Source organism: Adiantum capillus-veneris, chromosome 23, assembly GCF_014529385.1.
Source record: "Adiantum capillus-veneris isolate H3 chromosome 23, ASM1452938v2, whole genome shotgun sequence".
Taxonomy (NCBI): Eukaryota; Viridiplantae; Streptophyta; class Polypodiopsida; order Polypodiales; family Pteridaceae; genus Adiantum; species Adiantum capillus-veneris.
In genome coordinates, this window is record NC_140953.1 from 79,782,669 (window position 1) to 79,801,882 (window position 19,214).

The 19,214-nt window shown below is 43.6% G+C and overlaps 1 protein-coding gene across 4 annotated transcripts in view; it reads right to left on the bottom strand.

Annotated features, from left to right (window-relative positions):
- LOC147428046 (phosphoinositide phosphatase SAC2-like) overlaps positions 1-18,727 on the bottom strand; it is a 35,570-nt gene extending 16,843 nt beyond the window's left edge. The window contains exons 1-11 of one of the 4 annotated variants that reach the window (XM_086496286.1): positions 17,749-18,727; positions 16,329-16,533; positions 14,532-14,593; positions 14,389-14,453; positions 14,126-14,291; positions 13,826-14,048; positions 3,351-3,427; positions 3,087-3,262; positions 2,916-3,013; positions 1,653-1,786; positions 1,458-1,568 (exon numbers count right to left, since the gene is read on the bottom strand). In XM_086496286.1, coding sequence (XP_086352412.1) covers positions 1,458-1,568; positions 1,653-1,786; positions 2,916-3,013; positions 3,087-3,262; positions 3,351-3,427; positions 13,826-14,048; positions 14,126-14,262 — 956 coding nt within the window. In that variant the 5' untranslated portion in view covers positions 14,263-14,291; positions 14,389-14,453; positions 14,532-14,593; positions 16,329-16,533; positions 17,749-18,727. Of the gene's footprint in view, positions 1-1,457; positions 1,569-1,652; positions 1,787-2,915; positions 3,014-3,086; positions 3,263-3,350; positions 3,428-13,825; positions 14,049-14,125; positions 14,292-14,388; positions 14,594-16,328; positions 16,534-17,748 lie in introns of all 4 variants that reach the window. The other 3 variants (XM_086496284.1, XM_086496285.1, XM_086496283.1) reach the window with 3 other exon arrangements.
- Between the last annotated feature and the right edge of the window lie 487 nt (positions 18,728-19,214).

Sequence of the window (19,214 nt, forward strand, 5' to 3'; positions counted from 1 at the left end):
TCGTTGAGGATGTTGTCGATGCGGCTAGATACACTTCTAAATTTCCTTTTGTTGCTCGCAATTTTGGATTGGCATCCATTACCGTCAGTTTTGGAGAGAGCTTCAGCACATGTTGCTTGATTTTTTGCCCATTACACCTTTGTGTGATGGTGATCACAAACCTCATTGGAATCTTCAAGAAACGCCTTTTCGAGATATTTCTGTCAATCGAGTTAATGCTCTTCTTCTACCGCAACCTTGGCTTCCTGATCATTGTAATGCCCTTTGGCACAAGCACAAATCTAGTATTTGGTGGAGGAAGCTTCTCTCTGCCCCGTGGAAAAGCCACTTGCCTTTGAAGGAGCGATTGTTTCTTTGGCGCTGTTTGCTTGGATCGCTTTCGGTCGGCACTTTTCTTAGGGCACGTCATATCTGCCCTTCTTCTTGTGTCCGTTGCTCGACTGTGGAAAAGAATGTTTGCCACTTGGTGTGGGATTGCTACATTAATAGAGATTTCCTTTGCCGCATATCAGCTTATATGTGGCTCCGTATTCCAGGGATGATCTTCCACAAAAGGTTTTGGGCATTTGGCACAAGCACAAATCTAATATTTGGTGGAGGAAGCTTCTCTCTGCCCCGTGGAAAAGCCACTTGCCTTTGAAGGAGCGATTGTTTCTTTGGCGCTGTTTGCTTGGATCGCTTTCGGTCGGCACTTTTCTTAGGGCACGTCATATCTGCCCTTCTTCTTGTGTCCGTTGCTCGACTGTGGAAAAGAATGTTTGCCACTTGGTGTGGGATTGCTACATTAATAGAGATTTCCTTGGCCGCATATAAGCTTATATGCAGCTCCGTATTCCAAGGATGATCTTCCACAAAAGGTTTTGGGCATTTGGCATTTTCTCACCGACATTACAGAGTTTCGCGGTCTTCTTTATGTGGGTCAGATACTGGGCTTACTGGACCCTATAGCATCAGCATAATGGTTATATGTTCCATCGCATACATTCAGATCCCTTCCCGTTCTTCAAGCTTTCTCTTGGGCAATATTTACGGTTCGCCTTGGAAGTTGGTGATATCACCACAGAGAAACATCAGCTTTCCTATAAATGCTTCTAGCCATATTGTACAGCCGAACAGTTCTGTGTTCTTCCCCTTGTATATGATCCTTTCGGTGGGTTTTCCTCGCTTCGAGGTTTCCCACTAGTAAATTAATCAAACTGATTTACAAAAAAAAATGTGGAATATCCCATTTGTGATTCAATCTGACACTACTAAATTTTTTTTTAAAGTGTGTATATATGGAATATGCAGCACAAGAACATTACCTGAAATCAAGGGACACATAATCAGAGCCAATTGTGCACCTGAATGCTAAATCACTTATTTGCAAAAAAACAAGTAACTACTAGCTCTGATTAAAATTTGAAACAACTTCATGCCTCTGGACAACACACAATAGCGTCCAGCGGCATACCTACTTTATAGCACCCTCCAAGTTTGTACGAATCTTTCCACAGAAATAGAACCCAACCAGGTCCAGCACATCGGATGCTATTGACTCTAACACTTCAAGCACATTATGAGACTTCCTGTGAGCAGAATAAAACCAAACTCAAGTTACTTTCAGCTACCGTGTAACCAAATTGCATACAAGATCTTATCTATCGGCAGACCTTTTCAAGAATAAGTGAAAATCCAACTGAATAAATTTGATACGATCAGCTTTGGGCAGATTGTGATTTAGGTAAGCAACTGCACTAGCATACTCTCTGCACAGGATGGTCTCCCGAGGTCGTTTCTCCACAGTCTACGGCCAGTCAAGAAGACAACATTTATGACAAAAAGGAAAAACTTCTTGTAAAACATTGCTTGTGAGAATGACACAAACAGAAAAAGATAATCCCCTATGTGGTCGAATAAAATCAGATCAAATTATTCCAGAAGAAAGCACTGCATGCAAGCAACATAATAGTATGAATATTTTGCACAGCAACATATCACATTCTCCTTTCAGTTCAGTAGTCAATTGAACACCCATACCCTAATCAAGATAGCACTAGCACAAATGGAACTCTAATTGGAATAATGCGTGCCTTCATGCAAATGTCAGCACACACACTCTAATAAGACACACATGTAAAGAAAGCACAAGATTTATGAGGATTTGGAGAGAAGAGAAAGGGATTAATTACTACATAGAGAGTCATTATGAGTCAAAATCATGCATCATTAACACAAATGAGAGTGAGAATAGAAAGAGAGTCACTTTAAAGCTTGCATTCCATGGATCTACATGGTTATAAGGGGGTGTAGGAGAGCACAAAGCTCCATAGCTATCTCCTCCTTCACAAACCTTATCCCTGAATGACTGGCATTCCAGAAGGATAGCTGTAAAGATTTCCAGTCAGATTATGTCTTGTCTCCACTTTTAGTACAAAAGGCTGAAAATAAGGTCACTCTGCTGCCACATACATCTCAGATAGAAAACTCTGCTCCAAGAACAATGTGCAGACATGTTTGAAATAGCAAGGGTCAAGCAGATCTACTGGTACTATTGCCAAAGATAGCCATCACTACACTTAGAAACGGAGCCAAAAATGTTGATAGCCATGGGAATGATGTCGCTGTAACAAGATTGAGATCACGAAACAATCAACCTTGCCAGCCCAAGATAAAATGACCAATGTTGAAGTCGTGACACAAGCCAGCACATGCAGTGGTGTCTATGAGCAATCCACGACCCCACTAAGGTAAAACCCAGAGTAACATCGGACGGGCTTCCCACCCCTACTGTCCTCCCGTTCCCCTCGACGTGTGTTTTGATCCCCAATTGTGGAAACAAGATTCTCCTCTAAGGCCCGTCCACTGTTCCCATCCCTGCTGTGCAGGATGTATCCCATGCTACCATGGTAAAAACAAGTGGAAGCTACAATTACCTTCACAAGATTCAAAACCACAATTGGATTTCCGTATCTGGCAGCAAGGTTCTGAAAGTGTATACCAGTCGCCTCATATGTAGGGTCCTTACTGTGCACTGCCAAAAGAAAACAACGGACATATTACAACAGAAAAAAGGGCAAATTGCTTACTTAGAATCTGAAACTCACATTTAATGTCTGGTTTTAGACTCAGCATCGATGTATCCTGGGACCAGTAGAGGGGTATCGATCCTCGATGTTGGACTATAGAAGATATGTCTCCTGTTTCCTCTTCACTTACCAACTGCTCTGTCTCCACATCATTAGCCACTCTGCCTTTGGCATTAACACCTCTCTTCAAATACCTGAAAGAACAAACTTTCTTGAGCCAAACGCTGTCTTGCTTCCAGAAAGATTCCTCGATAAGCCAAAGTGAATAGGTCAGAGTTGTACCTTGTTCCTGCATAATGTCTTGAACGCCTAGCAACTAGTGTGAGAGTGAAGTTTCTGTTCTCACAAACCAGCTTCATCTGTGTCAAAAAAGAAAACAAAACTTTGAAGATTTAGGCAAAAACAAGTACATTTATGCTGTCTAGAACAAATAGCTCCTCAATTTAAATGACAAGGTAGATGGAGAGAAAAGACCTTGGAGTCATAGTTACCAAGAACATAAAATCGGAACGCAGAACAAAAACAGGCATGAATTGCCATTCCCTTTTTCGGATACTCATGTCTAAAACACGGAAGGGGGATTCGGAACAGGAAGTTGGAAGGGACCGGGGAATGGAAGCCTGAACATGGCCATTCCCTATAATTTGGCTTGGAGTGCACACTAAACAACACCTCTGTGTTACAACTTACATCTTTGATTTCTTTCCGAATCTGACCCGTCTCTCCCAAAATTTCTTATACAACTAGAATGTCTCAGATATCCGAGGGTAGGACTGTGGACACCTCGAAAAGATATCAAACGTCCAAAAGTGGCTTAACAAAATGGCCTCCCTTGGCAACAAGTTTTGCCACAAGGATGCCACATGGCACAGACACCTTCTCTAGTTTGCCCCCATAGACCCAAAGTACGGAAAAGACACTAGGATTCTAATCTGCTACAGGCAATTGACTTCACTTGGTTTCAAATGTGTGCAACTATAAAGTGATAGGAGCAAGGCCAAGTCAGCCTCTTGCTTGTAAATCAGTGAAACAGAATTTGTTCAAGGTCCCCTATGATGAATCTTGGGATACAAGGCAAAATATGCCTTATGGAACTCTAGAGAAAGAAATGAGTCTATGGGCCAGAACTGTCTAAAGGAACTAACATAGCATGTTAGAGGCAGCAAGAGTGTGCTGACAAGTTGAGACAATCACCACCAAAAGACGTTTCTAGCTATAGTTGGACATACTTTAAGATGTTAGTAAAATAAATTATAGCAGTGTGTAACAAAGACCAAAACCTTTTTACACCCATGATGACTCTCCTAACCACAATTTGAATAAATAGAGCTACTTGAAAGAGGCTGTCCATCTATCATGAGCCCCTTATCCAATATGCCCACTAAGCTCTCTTTTCAACCTCATGAATAACATCGGAGAGGCATCATCATCTTGTAACAGCAAACACACTTGAATACACTTTCAAAGGCTCCACATGCTCATGAGGCCAGTTTTTCGACCTGGAATCCTGTATTTCCAAGCCTGGCACCGCTATTTGGGCAGCGGCATGCAGGTAGAGCCAAAAAAAGAATCCAATAAAAACATCTAAATACACCTCCATAGGATGCCCAGCTAGCAGGGACATGGACTCCATTGTTGTTATATGCTGATAATATTCTGTTGATCTGTGACTCGCCGAAGGGTATGCAATGACATTTGGTTGCAGTACATAGCTTTACAAAGGATAGCGGATAGTGGTTATGGTGTTTAATACCACATCGCAGTGGATCAGGAGATCAGCACCATTAGCTTCACAGGGCGGCACCATGCTGGTATGCACAGATGTCGGCATGGTTTTACTCGGGTGGAGATTACAAGACTCATTCGCCAAGACCTGACCCAGGTGGACACCAGGGGTACATAGCTGGGGCCCGCGGCACAGGAGTTAAACACGAAGATGGCTTTCTATAGAGAGCATCTTCTCCAACTCTTACACGATGGATTTGTGATTCGATTCGACCTAGCTATATGGATACACACATATCACATGAGTTACGGTGTGCCACTGGTTAGATACGGGCATCTTCACACTAGCTCGACATTGAGATTGGTAGATTTAGAGGGATACCAGCAGCCAACAAGATATGCCGCCAATGCCACACAAAGCCAGAGGCGGAGATGCATTATATATGTCAGTGCACAGTGTATTACAAGATACGGGTCGCTTCCATTGTCTATTCAGAGAAGGCTTCGGAATTTTCTCCGAAATCATGAGCTATCTGGACCAGAGATGTCTTGGATTGTCTTTGCTTGAGTTACGCATACACAGACACAAAAACAATCCCAAAGACAGATTACTGATTTCTTCACACCAAACACTGGATAGATAGAGCAGCAGCCACCACTGCAAAGCTCAGCCCACTCACACCTGCGGTACTCTCATTGACCGAGCATTGGAGTTAGAGAGATCGAGACGCCCACGACTGAGGAGAGGAGCTTCACGACCAGATCAGAGGATTCAAGCCATACTCTCTCGGCATCCAGAGTATATATGAGGATGGATTCAGTGATCACATACCCCAAACAGTTCCAGCTAGTAGCACTTCTAGGTTCATTTAGGTTTGGTCTCATAGGTCATTTTGGCCTCTTGAAGATGTTAATATATCATTTTATTTCATATGTTCACATGACACAAGGTCAGCTCTTGGAACGAGGGTAACACGTCCGTTGGACGGGACATTTAGTCTTGTCCCGTACGGTCTCGTCCTGTCCGGTTGTTTAGTCCGTTCCGTCCGACCAAAACAGTCATGTTGACTGCCAACTAGTAGTTTGATTGTTAGACTTTGCCTTTTTGAGGGGGACTTTTTGCACACATTTAGCCTAGGATACCTTTGTGACATTACCTCAAGAGTCAATGCTCATTGCCAATTATAATTGATCCCCCTCCCTCACATTGTACATGGTCTCGCTCCCCCTCCCTCACATTGTACATGGTCTCTCTCTCTCTCTCTCTCTCTCTCTCTCTCTCTCTCTCTCTCTCTCTCTCTCTCTCTCTCTCTCTCTCTCTCTCTGTGGTTGCGCGCAATGAGCATTGAGCACATTACACTCCACACATGATAATCTCTCGGCCCAAGGCACAATCAAGAAGTCGCTTGCTCAAGTGGCACTACTACTACTAGCGATTCAGAAAATTGAAGCTGGTCACTCCACCTTCTTCGTATGCACCAAAGGTTACTCTCTCTCTCTCTCTCTCTCTCTCTCTCTCTCTCTCTCTCTCTCTCTCTCTCTAGCTCGACATGCAAGACGCCCAACCAGAGTTCTGACCATGGAGGAAGTCGATGAGATTCGACAGCGACCAATGAGAGATTTCATCTGAACCCACGAACACCCTCCCCCCCCCCCTTCCCTTCCCCCCTTATCCCCTTTCTCCTTAGTGCCTTAGTGTTTTAGTTTTAGCGTTAGTTCTTTGTAACTTGGTAATTTCCATACTCAGACATGGTATCAGATTCACCAATTGTAACTTTTTGGTCTCATAGGTCATTTTGGAATTTTGAAGACGTTAATATAACATTTCACTTCATTTCATTTCTCTCTCTCTCTCTCTCTCTCTCTCTCTCTCTCTCTCTCTCTCTCTCTCTCTCTCTCTCTCTCTCTCTCTCTCTCTCTCTCTTGCGCAGTTCAGCCCCTTGCGCATCCAGCTCCACTAGACACAGTAGTGGCGCCCGCGTTGGGCATTGGCACAAGGTAGCCCATACTTTGTATGCCAGTCGAAGGGTGAGCCCCTTGAGCTCTGAACCCTTGTTATCTTGTATTGTGAGCCGTCTTGGGCTCGTCGAGTTGACGACATACCCTCGCTCACATATCCCTGTTTTGGAGTGGTTTCTAGTGTGCCGGCCACTTTAGACCTGGACATCATACGTGCAAGATTCAATGGGAAATTCTGTGCGCGAAATGGTGAGTGAGTCCGATACATCTCTTGAACGACAAAACATGGAAGCAATCACCCCTGCACAGGACCTTGCACAGGACACGGAAGCCGTCAATGTCTCACCTGTTTAAAAGTCGCGAGCAAAAGCAACCTTCATGCTCATGAACAAGCGGATGGCGCAAATGGAGAGGGAAATGAAGGAGTGGAAAACAGAGATGGAAGGATGGTGGAAGGAGAAGGCCAACCTCCTTCATATGGTCTTCAATGAAGGCGCACAATGGAAGAAGGAGAAAGAGAACCTTAACGCAAAAATACAGACACTCAAGAAGAAGTCTCAGCCCTCAAACAAGAGAACCCAAACGCCGAGATATGGACACTCAAAAAGGAAGTCAGCCCTTAAACAGGAGCTTACTGATAGAGTAAGCAGTGGACTAGAGGAAGGCGAATTTCAGCCCTCGGTAATAGATGAAATCAAGGAAATCAAGGAACAGGTAAGGATGATCACAGAGGAAGAGAAACCGAGTGTGGCAAAGACATCTTCATGGGCGGAGATAATAACAAGGACACAGAAAAAGGTGGACGAGGCCGAAAAATGGATTGAGGTCGCCAAGAAAGGGAAAGGTCAAGAAACTCCTTGTACACCGACGCTTATCAACATGACCCTCGAAGAGGAACAAAGAAGGCGGATGCGAGCACTGCATGTGAGAGTGACCGGTCTCAAGGACATAAACAATGTGGAGAAAGAGGTCACAAGCCTTACATCCATGATGGGGATGGAGAAGCCTTTACACACAAAGGCATGAAGGGTAGGTAAGAAAAGTGATGGCACGAGAGAGTCTTCAAAGGGGAGAGCTCTCATACTACGCTTCCCCTCGTTGGAAGAGAAAAAGGATTACTTGAGGAAGAGGCCTACTCTCAAAAAGACATGTATTTTCCTTGGTGATGACCTGACTCTCTCACAGCTCGCACATATGAGAGAGGTAATGCCAGAGATTACAACGGCAGAGATGGACAGGTGGTGATTTAGAGCGGCGCACTGCATGACGGTGCGAGACCTATGGGACCACACTGAAGATGGCTATCTGGAATTGTAATGGGTCTATAAGGTTGGACGTGGGTGCATTTGAGGACAGTTTCAAAGACAAGGATATTGTATTCTTCTTAGAGACTCATCAGGCCCCTGGACAGGTGATGCCACATGTTGTGGGATACAGATGGGAGACAGCTCACAGGACAAATGCAAGATCTGAGCATGGGAGTAGAGGTTCAGGAGGAGTAGCAGTGCTATTCAAAGAGAAACTACAACCATTACTGCATATTGTGCGAAGAGATGATCATGCTAGATATATGTGGGTGAGACCGAGAGCTAACACAGGTCGATTCCTATATATTGCCATATGTTACTTTCCTCCCAGTACATCAATGTATACTGCATCCAGAGGGTAGTCGCCTTTCTCTATTCTAGATGATGACATATGGGAGTTTTCTAGGGATGGTGATGTCATTCTCCTAGGGGACTTCAATGCCCGAACGGGCAACTCGCAGACAGTCTTCTACGACACTTCAGATGAGATGCTTAGAGAGCTGGATGTGGGTGAGTTGGGGCTTGACAGATGCTCAGATGACAGAGAGCAGACGGAGTATGGAAGACACCTCATGGAAATGACGACTACACATGGATTAGCCATACTTAATGGTTTACAGCAATTTCTTGGAGCAGCCAGTTTCACATGCTTTCCACACAGACATGGGGCCAATACAACGGATTATGCTATGACACAACCGAGCTTTGTCCCCTGCATTCAAGATTTCACAGTGGGAGCCAGGCCAGTGGGCATAGCAGTAGATCATGCCCTCGACACTGTCTGTGAAATTTCAATATAGTACAACCCAGACATCAGGAGGTAGGTCACACACCTGCTATACATTTACACCAGAGACTGATTTTGTTTATACAGAGGAGATCTGGGATCGTCTATTGGAAGGCACAGCTGGCACAAATGGTACAAGCCTCTCAATGGAGGAGTGCACCACTCTACTGACTGAGACACTGCATGGGGCTGCATCAGTGGCATACCCAAACACTCAGCCGGGCGAGAGACGACATTATGGGAGCATGTCCCAGAATAGTTGGTATGATGAGGAATGCAGAGAGATGAAAGCCCAGCTTCAGAAGGATCTTCTTTTAGGAGTCATCACTAACAGACAGTCTCGGATTGCTTTCCGACGCCTTCTGCGACGGAAGAAGCGAGCTTACCTAGCTCAGATGGAGCGAGACTTATATCAGATGTTCTTGAGTAGGGACTCAGGAGAGGCATGGCGACTCTTCCATGAGCACTCCCCTCCCCCAGTGATTACTTCACCTGATGTGTGGGGCCAATAGGCGACATCATTATATACGGTTCCTGGATAGGAACCCCTTCCAGACCCTTCCAAGCCTTGCCCAGCTACGAGCACTTTCTTTACATCTGAGATGGTACAAAGGGCCATCGACAGGATGAGGACCGGGAAGGCATATGATCGTGACGGTCTAGTAGCGGAGCACTTTATACATGCCACGGATATGCTGATGGAGGTTCTAGCAGTGTTGTTCAATCGTGCCATGTGTGAGGGGTACCTGAGACTTGGAGGTTGTCTAATATTGTGCCCATCTTCAAGGCTGGTGACCCTACAGAGCCTGGGAACTACTGCACTATTATGCTCGGACACATTGGCGCGGTTGTATGCATCTATCTTGGAGCAACACTTGAGTAGTTGGGCAGAGGGCGAGGGTGTACGAGCAAAGGGTCAGGCCGGCTTCAGGAGGGGTTTCTCCACTCTTGATCATATTCTGACACTCAGGGCCATCATTGAGGAGGGCAGAGCACATGGGAGACGGATCTATTGTAGCTCTGTGGATTTTCGCAAAGCATTTGACATGGTACCAAGAGCTCGATTGATGCGCAGACTACAGGAGATGGGGGTGCCCATAGAGGTGATTTGGGGGATTATGGCTTTGTACAGATCAGAGATGGGACATGTATGCTTCGGAAGGGGTTTTTGATTTAGTTCACTCTACTATTGGAGTGAAACAGGGCTGCCCATTGTCTCCTACTCTATTTGGTATGTATGTTGATGAGGTGTCTGATTACATTGATAGAGAGGGTGACCGGGGTGCCCAGCTGGCAAGGACGTGGATGCCATTGTTGCTATATGCTGATGATATTGTGCTGATATCTGACCCACTAGAAGGTATGCAACGACATTTGGATGCACTGTGCAGTTTTGTAGAGGATAGTGGATTGTGTGTAAACCTAGGTAAAACCAAGGTTATGGTGTTTAACACCACACCGCAATGGGTTAGGAGATCAGTACCTACTTTCAAATATGGTCAGGAGATTGTGGAGTATACAGATGCATACACTTACCTGTGGGGGGGGGGGGGGGGGGGGGGGGGGGGGGGGTAGTCTTTACTGGGTCGAGATTTTCTTTGAGAAGAGCAGCAGAGACTAGACGAACTACAGCTGGTGCGGCTCTGGGAGGAATGGAGAGGATGTGTTCGCAGGTACAGTTCCAGGAACCTAGGACAAAGACTAAAGTTATGGCTATTTGATACTTTGGTTGCCTCTACTATGTTATATGGGGTGCAGGTTTGGAGACCTTCTGTAGGCCAGGATGGGTGGAGGCGTATGGAGAAGCCACAGGTATCTATGATCTCTCGGCTGATTAGAGCCTAGGCTTCCGTACCGCATGATATCATTCGAGCGGAATTAGCTGCCCCCCCTATAGAGATTCAGGCACTTACCAGATCAGTCTTCTTTGTACACAGTCTATGGGATACTACCAGAGACAAATATGCCAGGGTGGCTCTAGAGTCCTCCAGACAATTAGCTCTTAATGGGGATACATCATGCTTGTATGCACACATGGCATCATGGTTTCAGACACATGGTTTCACCATGGACAGGTTGCCTCCTTTTCAATACTCTCTACAGGCACCCTTGAGGTCTCTAACACGGGTAGAGATTAATAGACTTATTCGTCAGGATCTGATCCAGCTGGACACGAGGAGGACATGGATAGAGCCGTTACAGGAGTTAGGCACAAAGATGGCTTTCTATAGAGAGCATCTTCTCCACCTCACAGGGGATGGGTTTGTGATTCGACCTAGCTATATGGACACGCATCTTTCTCATGGTTTGCGTTGTGCCATGGGCCAGATACGCACGTCCTCACGTCAGCTCGAGATTGAGACTAGCAGATTCAGAGGGACACCAGCAGATAGCAAGATATGCCGCTTATGCCATCTAGAGCCAGAGACAGAAGTACATTACATATGTCATTGCACGGTGTACTATGAGATACGAGGCCGTTTTCATTGTCTATTCAAAGAAGGTTTTGGGCCTCTATCTAGGATCGTGAGTTATGAGGATCAAAGATGTCTTGGTCTATATCTACTTGAGTTACACAGGCATAGAGAAACTTTACTGAGGAGAGCTGAAGAGAGGGAACCCCAGAGACAGATCACAAATTTCTTTACACTAGATATTGTACACCCAGAAGAACAGACAGAGGAGCAGCCAACAGTGGAGAGGTCTACCCGCATTACTGGCATTCTCATAGACCGAGCATTGGAGCTAGGGAGATCTAGACGACGTCGATGGAGAAGAAGAGCTACACAGTTTCGAAGGAGGCTACACCAAAGGATTCGAACCATACTTTTTCGTCGTCCAGAGTGCAGATGAAGATGGATCTCTATGAAGATGGATCTCTACTTCCCTCCCATATTGTCTACACATTGTACTGCTTAGTTCACAGATTTCACGCCTTTGGCCTCTCACACCTATCAGCTTAGTTTAGGATTCCGCAGTATTTATATTCTATTATCCTAGTTTAATTTATTTTGTTAATCTGACTTTGTATCAAATACACCGCATTGTAACTTTCTTGTCTCATAGGTCACTTTGGCCTTTTGAAAACGTTAATATAACATTTCATTTCATTTCTCTCTCTCTCTCTCTCTCTCTCTCTCTCTCTCTCTCTCTCTCTCTCTCTGCTACACCCACGTAGTTTTAGATTGTAGTAGTAGTAGTAGTATTTTGTTCCACTTCTAGTTCTTTTCTAGTTCTTTTGTACCCAGACATGGTATTAGATTCACTATTTTGTAACTGATTGGTCTCATAGGTCATTTTGGCCTTTTGAAGACGTTAATATAACATTTCATTTCATTTCATTTCTCTCTCTCTGTGTGTGTGTGTGTGTGTGTCTCTCTCTCTCTCTAAGAAATCCAATGCGTCAAGGAAACAAGGAAAATGGGCAGTTTACATAGCAGGCAAATCTATTATCAGAGATTTCAAGACCACACCCCCCTTGTCAAAGACATGGACTTGACACATGCACACATCTAGTCACATTATGCACATGGTGATTCTATCATTTGTAATATCTAACTCTCATGAGTCATTAGAGCCTTCAAGTTAGTTGGCACATGCACCTTTCTTTTTTTATGATACCCAAAGTGGATTGTGATGAGAGAGAGAGAGAGAGAGAGAGAGAGAGAGAGAGAGAGAGAAGGAATCCAATGCGTCAAGGAAACAAGGAAAATGGGCAGTTTACAGAGGAGGAAAATCTATTATCAGAGATTTCAAGACCACACCCCCCTTGTCAAAGACATGGACTTGACACATGCACACATCCGGTCACATTATGCACATGGTGATTCTATCATTTGTAATATTTAACTCTCATGAGTCATTAGAGCCTTCAAGTTAGTTGGCACATGCACCTTTTCTTTTTTGATGATACCCAAAGTGGATTGTAATCAAAGATGTATCTGATTTGTCCTATAGGCCAGCTTTGGCCTCGACAAGGACGTTAATAGAACTTTCTTTCTTTCTCTCCCTTTCTCTTTCTCTCCCTTTCTCCTTCCCTCCCTCCATTATGCATAATGGTCTTCCTGTCTCCCTCCTTTCCTCTAGCTCCTTTCCTCTAGCTGAAGAATCAAGGGCTTCAAGGCCCTAACTTTGTAGAACCATACCCTCTTTTCTCCTCTTCTTCATAAGCTCATAGCTCTTAAGCTTCTTTTCAAGCTCTCTCATGAGACATTGCTCTCAAGCTCTCCATTCCCTCCCTCCAGCTCTCGAGCCTTCCCAAGTCTACATCTCCGAAGCTGTACAACTACACACTTGTTTTTTCTGAACGTACGTAACGTCATCTTCCAACAAAATATTTTAAAGTTCAATGAATACCACACGTCTTACAAAACGTACGTGACCGTACGAGACCACCTAGCTTGAAACTCAAATTACAAACCAGGCTTCACTTTTGAGCAGCTGCAAACAGCTAGGACCAAAAATTAATAATCTATATTAACGTCATCGTCCGACAAAATATTTTAAAGTTCGATGAATACCACACGTCTTCGTACGTGGACAAAACGTACGTAACCGTACAAGACCACCTAGCTTGAAACTCAAATTACAAACCAAGCTTCACTGTTGAGCAGCTGCAAACAGCTAGGACCAAAAATTAATAATCTATATTTTAGAAATCCTCCGTCACTCCAACCGTGGGAGCCACAGAATCAATTCCATGTCGGCCTTTCTAAAGGAAATCCTCACCCCCTAGTTTTGCCCCAGTTTTTGGTTTATACTTCATGGCAAACAAAGAGCCAGTGTAAGAACCTCTAATGGCATTCAACATGCCTCCCATAAAGACTTTACATAAGCAACTCAAAGACAACAAGAACAAGCACTCCATCATTGAGCAAATTACAGAGCTTCATGACCACTAAAGAGCCATGTCATTCCTAAGTTGATGTGGTCTGTATCACTTCAATTCCTTCTTTCATTGGAAGATTGTAAACTCTTGCCTGTTTGAAGTATCCATGTACTATTGCCACACTCCAAAAGTCGCCTCTCACTTGCGACCTTAACTTTCTACTAAGAAATGAGTTCCACACGAACATGTCATCATACGGCACTTTCTCCAACTTGCTTGCGATTGCATTCCTTTGCAAGCTCCACATGATTCTATAGGTGTAACTATAGAAGAAATTCCTAGATAGATCAATTGAATTGAAAAGTCTCTTGTACCTGCCACAAACATAAAGAGGATCATATTGCTGCCACAAGCGCGCATCGATAGAAAGATACATATACTCTGAAAATACCTGTTCTCTGATTTTGAGCTGGTTAGGCTTGTTAAGACAGAAGAATGAGGAACTGTAACTAACTGGCTTTCACTTATTCCATATATTGAATGCCCACCAATGTTGCCGAGCAGCTTCCGCTTTGTGATAAGAATCATATAATATGGCTCCAGAAATTTTATGAAACCTGTCAGTCCAACCAAAATACTTGTATGAAGCCTTGAAAAGAAAAAAGAAAAGGAAACCCATACAAAAGTATTTATTCAAGCACTGTGTATACTGACCCACAATTCCATAGGCTTTTGTAACAAAATTTAATCCGCCGGATTTGCGATTTCCTTCAGCTAGCCTACGTAAAAACTCATTACAGTCCTGCCGTGTATAAATAGCTGGGTCCTCATCAATGCTGAGCTGAGTAGCTTCTGACCTGTCAATCTTCAGAACTCTCCATCTTGACCTGCTTTTATCCCTTCCAATCAAATAATATTTCTGCATGCAGTCAGCAAAAAAAAAAAATCAAAATCAAAACCAGGAGAAATCTGTTGTTTTACAGTGTAAACAGGGGCAGCAATACGTATGAGTTTGGGAATCAACAAACCCGATACAAACGCAGAGAAATCTTTACACAAAAAACATATGCTATGTTTCAAAGAGAACCAGCACCATGCACTGAAGGCCACATTAATAGATATTAACAAGGTGAGGGGTCACGCTGGCAATGTGAAACAATTTAATCAGAGGACCTCTTAAATGAAAGGACTCTTTTTACAAATTAGAATCAAAGAAAAATTCAATCAGTCAGTACTTCACATCAAATGTATGCCTAACTCCCTTCTTCACTAAGGCTTGTTTTAGAAAGCCAAAAATCAGATGATTGTGTATTAGTAGTACTCCATCAATCTCCTAATAAGTGCAATATATCAATAAACCAAAAACAGAAAAACCAATCTGAGTTGCGACATTCCAGCACAGGGTGAGGATGAGGGATACCACTGAAGGAGCTGCAAAGCTGCAAAACAGCGTGTGAGGTTATTGCCGCAGGGGGTCAGAGTGGCATTACTTGCTACCTCGGGTTTCTTTTACACTCATCATAGAAGCTACCTTAATGGCGAGGTGCCACAATACTCTACATATGCCCGTATTGTACTGCTCATAGGTCTGGAAATTAGTTAGTAGAGCAGCCTCTGGGATCTTGAACGCAGAAATAGAGCCATGTTTTGTACCATGAACCACAAAGTTAAGAGCAATTTTTTGTTTCATAAAACCGTGTATGTACTATCAACCGTTGACCTTGTGGTAACCTCTCTCTTCACAGCCAATGTCATCAGCTTCGCCTTTAAACTTAATGTCTGGAAGATACACTAAATGAAGGGTATGTAGAGGAGGAAGCACAGGAAGAAAGCGACCATGAATGAGAAAGTGCCCCACCACCAGCCCACACAGTTGGTTATTGCATCTGGTGACCATGGCTGTTGACTCAGTGTGTCCATAACAAGGTCTCAGAATGAGGTGCACTTACACATTGCCATAACAAGGTCTCATAATGCTATCACATTACCACTAAACATCTGGTAGGCAATTCAAGGTTCCAGCATGCTTGGTATCAGCTGTAAGATAAATCCCCAATAACCCCATCGTTGCCCAAAAGTGCATGCAGAACAAGCTATCAAAATCAAACACGATCTGACTTCTTACATACACAAAAAGTTAAGCTTCTTCCAAAGAGGACTTTTTTAACTTTTAACATACACCAAGGATACAAACAAGCTATTCTAAAACATCTCTGAGTTGCCATTCTTCTTATGAACTCAAGAAGTTTACTTGTGAGAGGCATAAGCCATGCACACTCAATGATAAAGCACCGCAATGCTCGAGTGAGTTATCAAGTACAGGAGGACAAACATGCATGTTTGTCTGTCATCAATGTGAAGGTTTATTCTGAGTTGCTCTTGTTAGGCTCTTGTCACTAACCCAGGGACTATGCAGACACAGCCTCAGGGTTGTGATTTTTGAAACTCCTGGCATGACAATTTGCGCTAGAGTACAAGAGAAGAAAAAGATAACGGTCAAAACCATTTTCAGACAGTTGAACATTGTACCTCTTTGCACACATAAATGCTATCAGAAATTTGCAGATAAAATATGAGTATACTCTCGAAACCTAACAGCCAGTTCTATTGCAGATGTTAAAAATGCTGCACTTTAGTGATCTATACAGACGTACGGAGGGCTGAAGCTCAAACTTCGGATAGTTGTTGATCAAAAGAGATCACAGATGAGGCGCACACAGCCATGAAGCAGGCTCTTCTATAGAATCCCTTCTCTTCACTGGCTCGTTCTCAACTGTAATAAGGTGGATTTCAAAGAGTTTTCACTGCCGACCATCAGTGCAACCCTCACCTTCATTGAGTTGATCAGCATCCTTTCATCTGCAAGATGGACAAATTTGAACTTTTGTTTGAAAGTTCACTTCAGTAGCTAACAAGCTGCTATTTTGTGCAATTGAAGACTCTCTAAGAGGATCAAATTCTTCTACTTGCATATCATTCATTTCAAATGAAAAATCTTTGAGACTGCCAATGCATTCTGCCAATCAGCATCCACAGACATGGAATGAGGAGACTAGCATGCGTCAAAGATGCATTCACGAAAGCACACACCTCTAATGATCTAATCGCCAGGTATCATCCACCTTTCTTAACGGGCCACTTGCTGTGAACAAGATTAGGACAGGATCAATATTGTAATAATGACCCTAAATGAGATTGATGAAGCTTCCAGCACACAGTCTTTGCTTCTTGGCATTAAACAGATCCTCCTTTTGCGCTTCTCGTCAATAAGAAATGATCAATTTAATTTGATAACGTGCTCGATTTATCCTACCATGACTCCTTCCCCTTGGCAATAAATTATCCTACTTTCTTCTCTTTTTTTCAAGAGCCAATCAACAAGCTGGCTGATTCTTAGGCAATAGCCTTCCGCCTTTCTATGTACATTGTGAGTTTCCCACCATGACATTACACTTTCCTACCCTCTCCAGATAAACACAAGTGTGGTTCATGTCGTACTACAAGAGGAGAGTATGTCGGGTCCAACAGCTTACATGACTTCCAGTATCGATTAACAAATTTGGTGAGCCTTTGCTCAAGTCTAGCCCACCAAGTTGCCACTATTACATTTTCTCTACAGAACCTTTGTGTTGTAGAGATCAACATTTATACCTGGCCTTCCTTGAAAAGAACCAGCAACCGTTTCTTTAAAATAATGATCAACTCTCCAGACAAACTATGCTATAAGATGGCGTAAGATCCATTGCCTCTGTCACAACGCAGATGCTAGACAAACCCATCAGGTATAACCTGCCTGACATAGTCATCAATAATCAAGACAGAGACATGGTAATAAAACTAACATTGCTGGTCTTCGAGGTTGATTTCTGACGGTCATTTTACCCATTTATAGGTATCAAGCCCATATTTAACAGGTAAAAATGTGAGCTACCCTTACCCAAAACTATGTAAAATCTCTGAAATCTGAAGGGCCTCCCTCCCATCAAAAATCAACCCTGTTAATAGTAGTCCTCACATCCCGGTCCATCGGATCAAAATACTCCAAAACAAAGCAGAAAGAGAAGAGAGAGGTACCATTTGTGTTTCATATAGGGTGAACTTTTGCAAGGAATAGCTAGTGGACTCGAGCTCCACATTGCTCTCGATAAAAGCACCACGATCTGGCCCGCGGTCGCCTCCAAGCATGGCTGACCTCCACACGGTTACACACTGTACAAAAATCTCTATGGAGCAGTTCCGTACAGAATGCCAAATGTCGTTCTCCACAAAACACTGTCTATCCAGAAAATACCGACTCTCTGAGCAGAAGACCTTTGTCTCAGCTTGTCTTATGCGTTCATACGATACCAACTCTGCGGGAAGAAGACCCACATCTGCAAAAAACAGAGTTTGATTTCGACCAGACGAGAAAGTTGACTTCTTCAAATGATGCACTTGATTAAGCTTCCTCCTTGACCAACGCCAGATTCAAAGCCAGAAGAAATCTGTGCGTCAAGAGGAAGCCAGAAGAAATCTGTGTGCAAAGGGAAAGCTTCAAACAGCGATCTGTCTCTACACCGAAAGCACTGCAGCAATGTATTTCTCCGACCAGCCTGCTTCCTCTTCTTCTTCCCCTTTTTCTTGCTCTTTACTCTTTGAATGTGAACTCAGCAAGGTGAGTGAAAGGCGCGCCCACCTGCGAGGAACAGCCATATGAAGTGCAAGGGTATGTCCAGCATACTATTTTAGCTTCTCTATCAAGGACAGGGGCTCGATGGCGGGTAAAAGAGAAAGAGGAATGCCGGGAAGACGCTTGGAGAGGCCGCCATGGACTCTCTCTCTCTCTCTCTCAATTCAACTCCTCTTCGAAATCTCTAACTCAGCTCATCTGTTCTCGCGCTGCAAGGTATTCACTTTCCTCACTCTCTCCAACTCTCACTGGATACATCAGTCCTAACGCAGGAGCTCAAACTCTCTCTGGCGCCCTCTCTCTCTCTCTCTCTCTCTAGGACTTCAAATCATCAGTCCGCCATAGCCAGGAAGTTCGACTCTCTCTCACTAGCTTTGTGAGTGTGAGAGAGGAACGAGAGAGGAATAGGGTCTAGAAATTGGCCGGTGCCACCTCATTTGAGGACACGTCATGAATCCACGTCACTATTTTCAATCAGTCAGAGAAAACATGATTGTGACCAATAGGAAAAAAGGAGCCAGAACTTTCAAAATTACTCAACGAAAAGTTAATTGATTTTTTATTTTCTGAAATTATTTTTGCGACCAAAACAGCCCTCAGCTCAAAATTCAAAAATGTCTCTGTTGTAATATATTAAATCCTGCCACGGTGACTTGCCAATAAACTGGTGACGTGGCAAGCAAAGAATAATTCACAAGTTCACGAGCTCAATAATTAACTATATTTTCTTTCAGAAAACTTTTTAAATAATTTTCCAGTTCAAATTTTGTACTAAGCTTCTTTTTTGTCGTTTTGTGCAATTCACTTTTCGTGACCTGATGGCTTCACACGCAATATTGCATTTCAATTTTGAAACGAAAAGCAAGTGCCG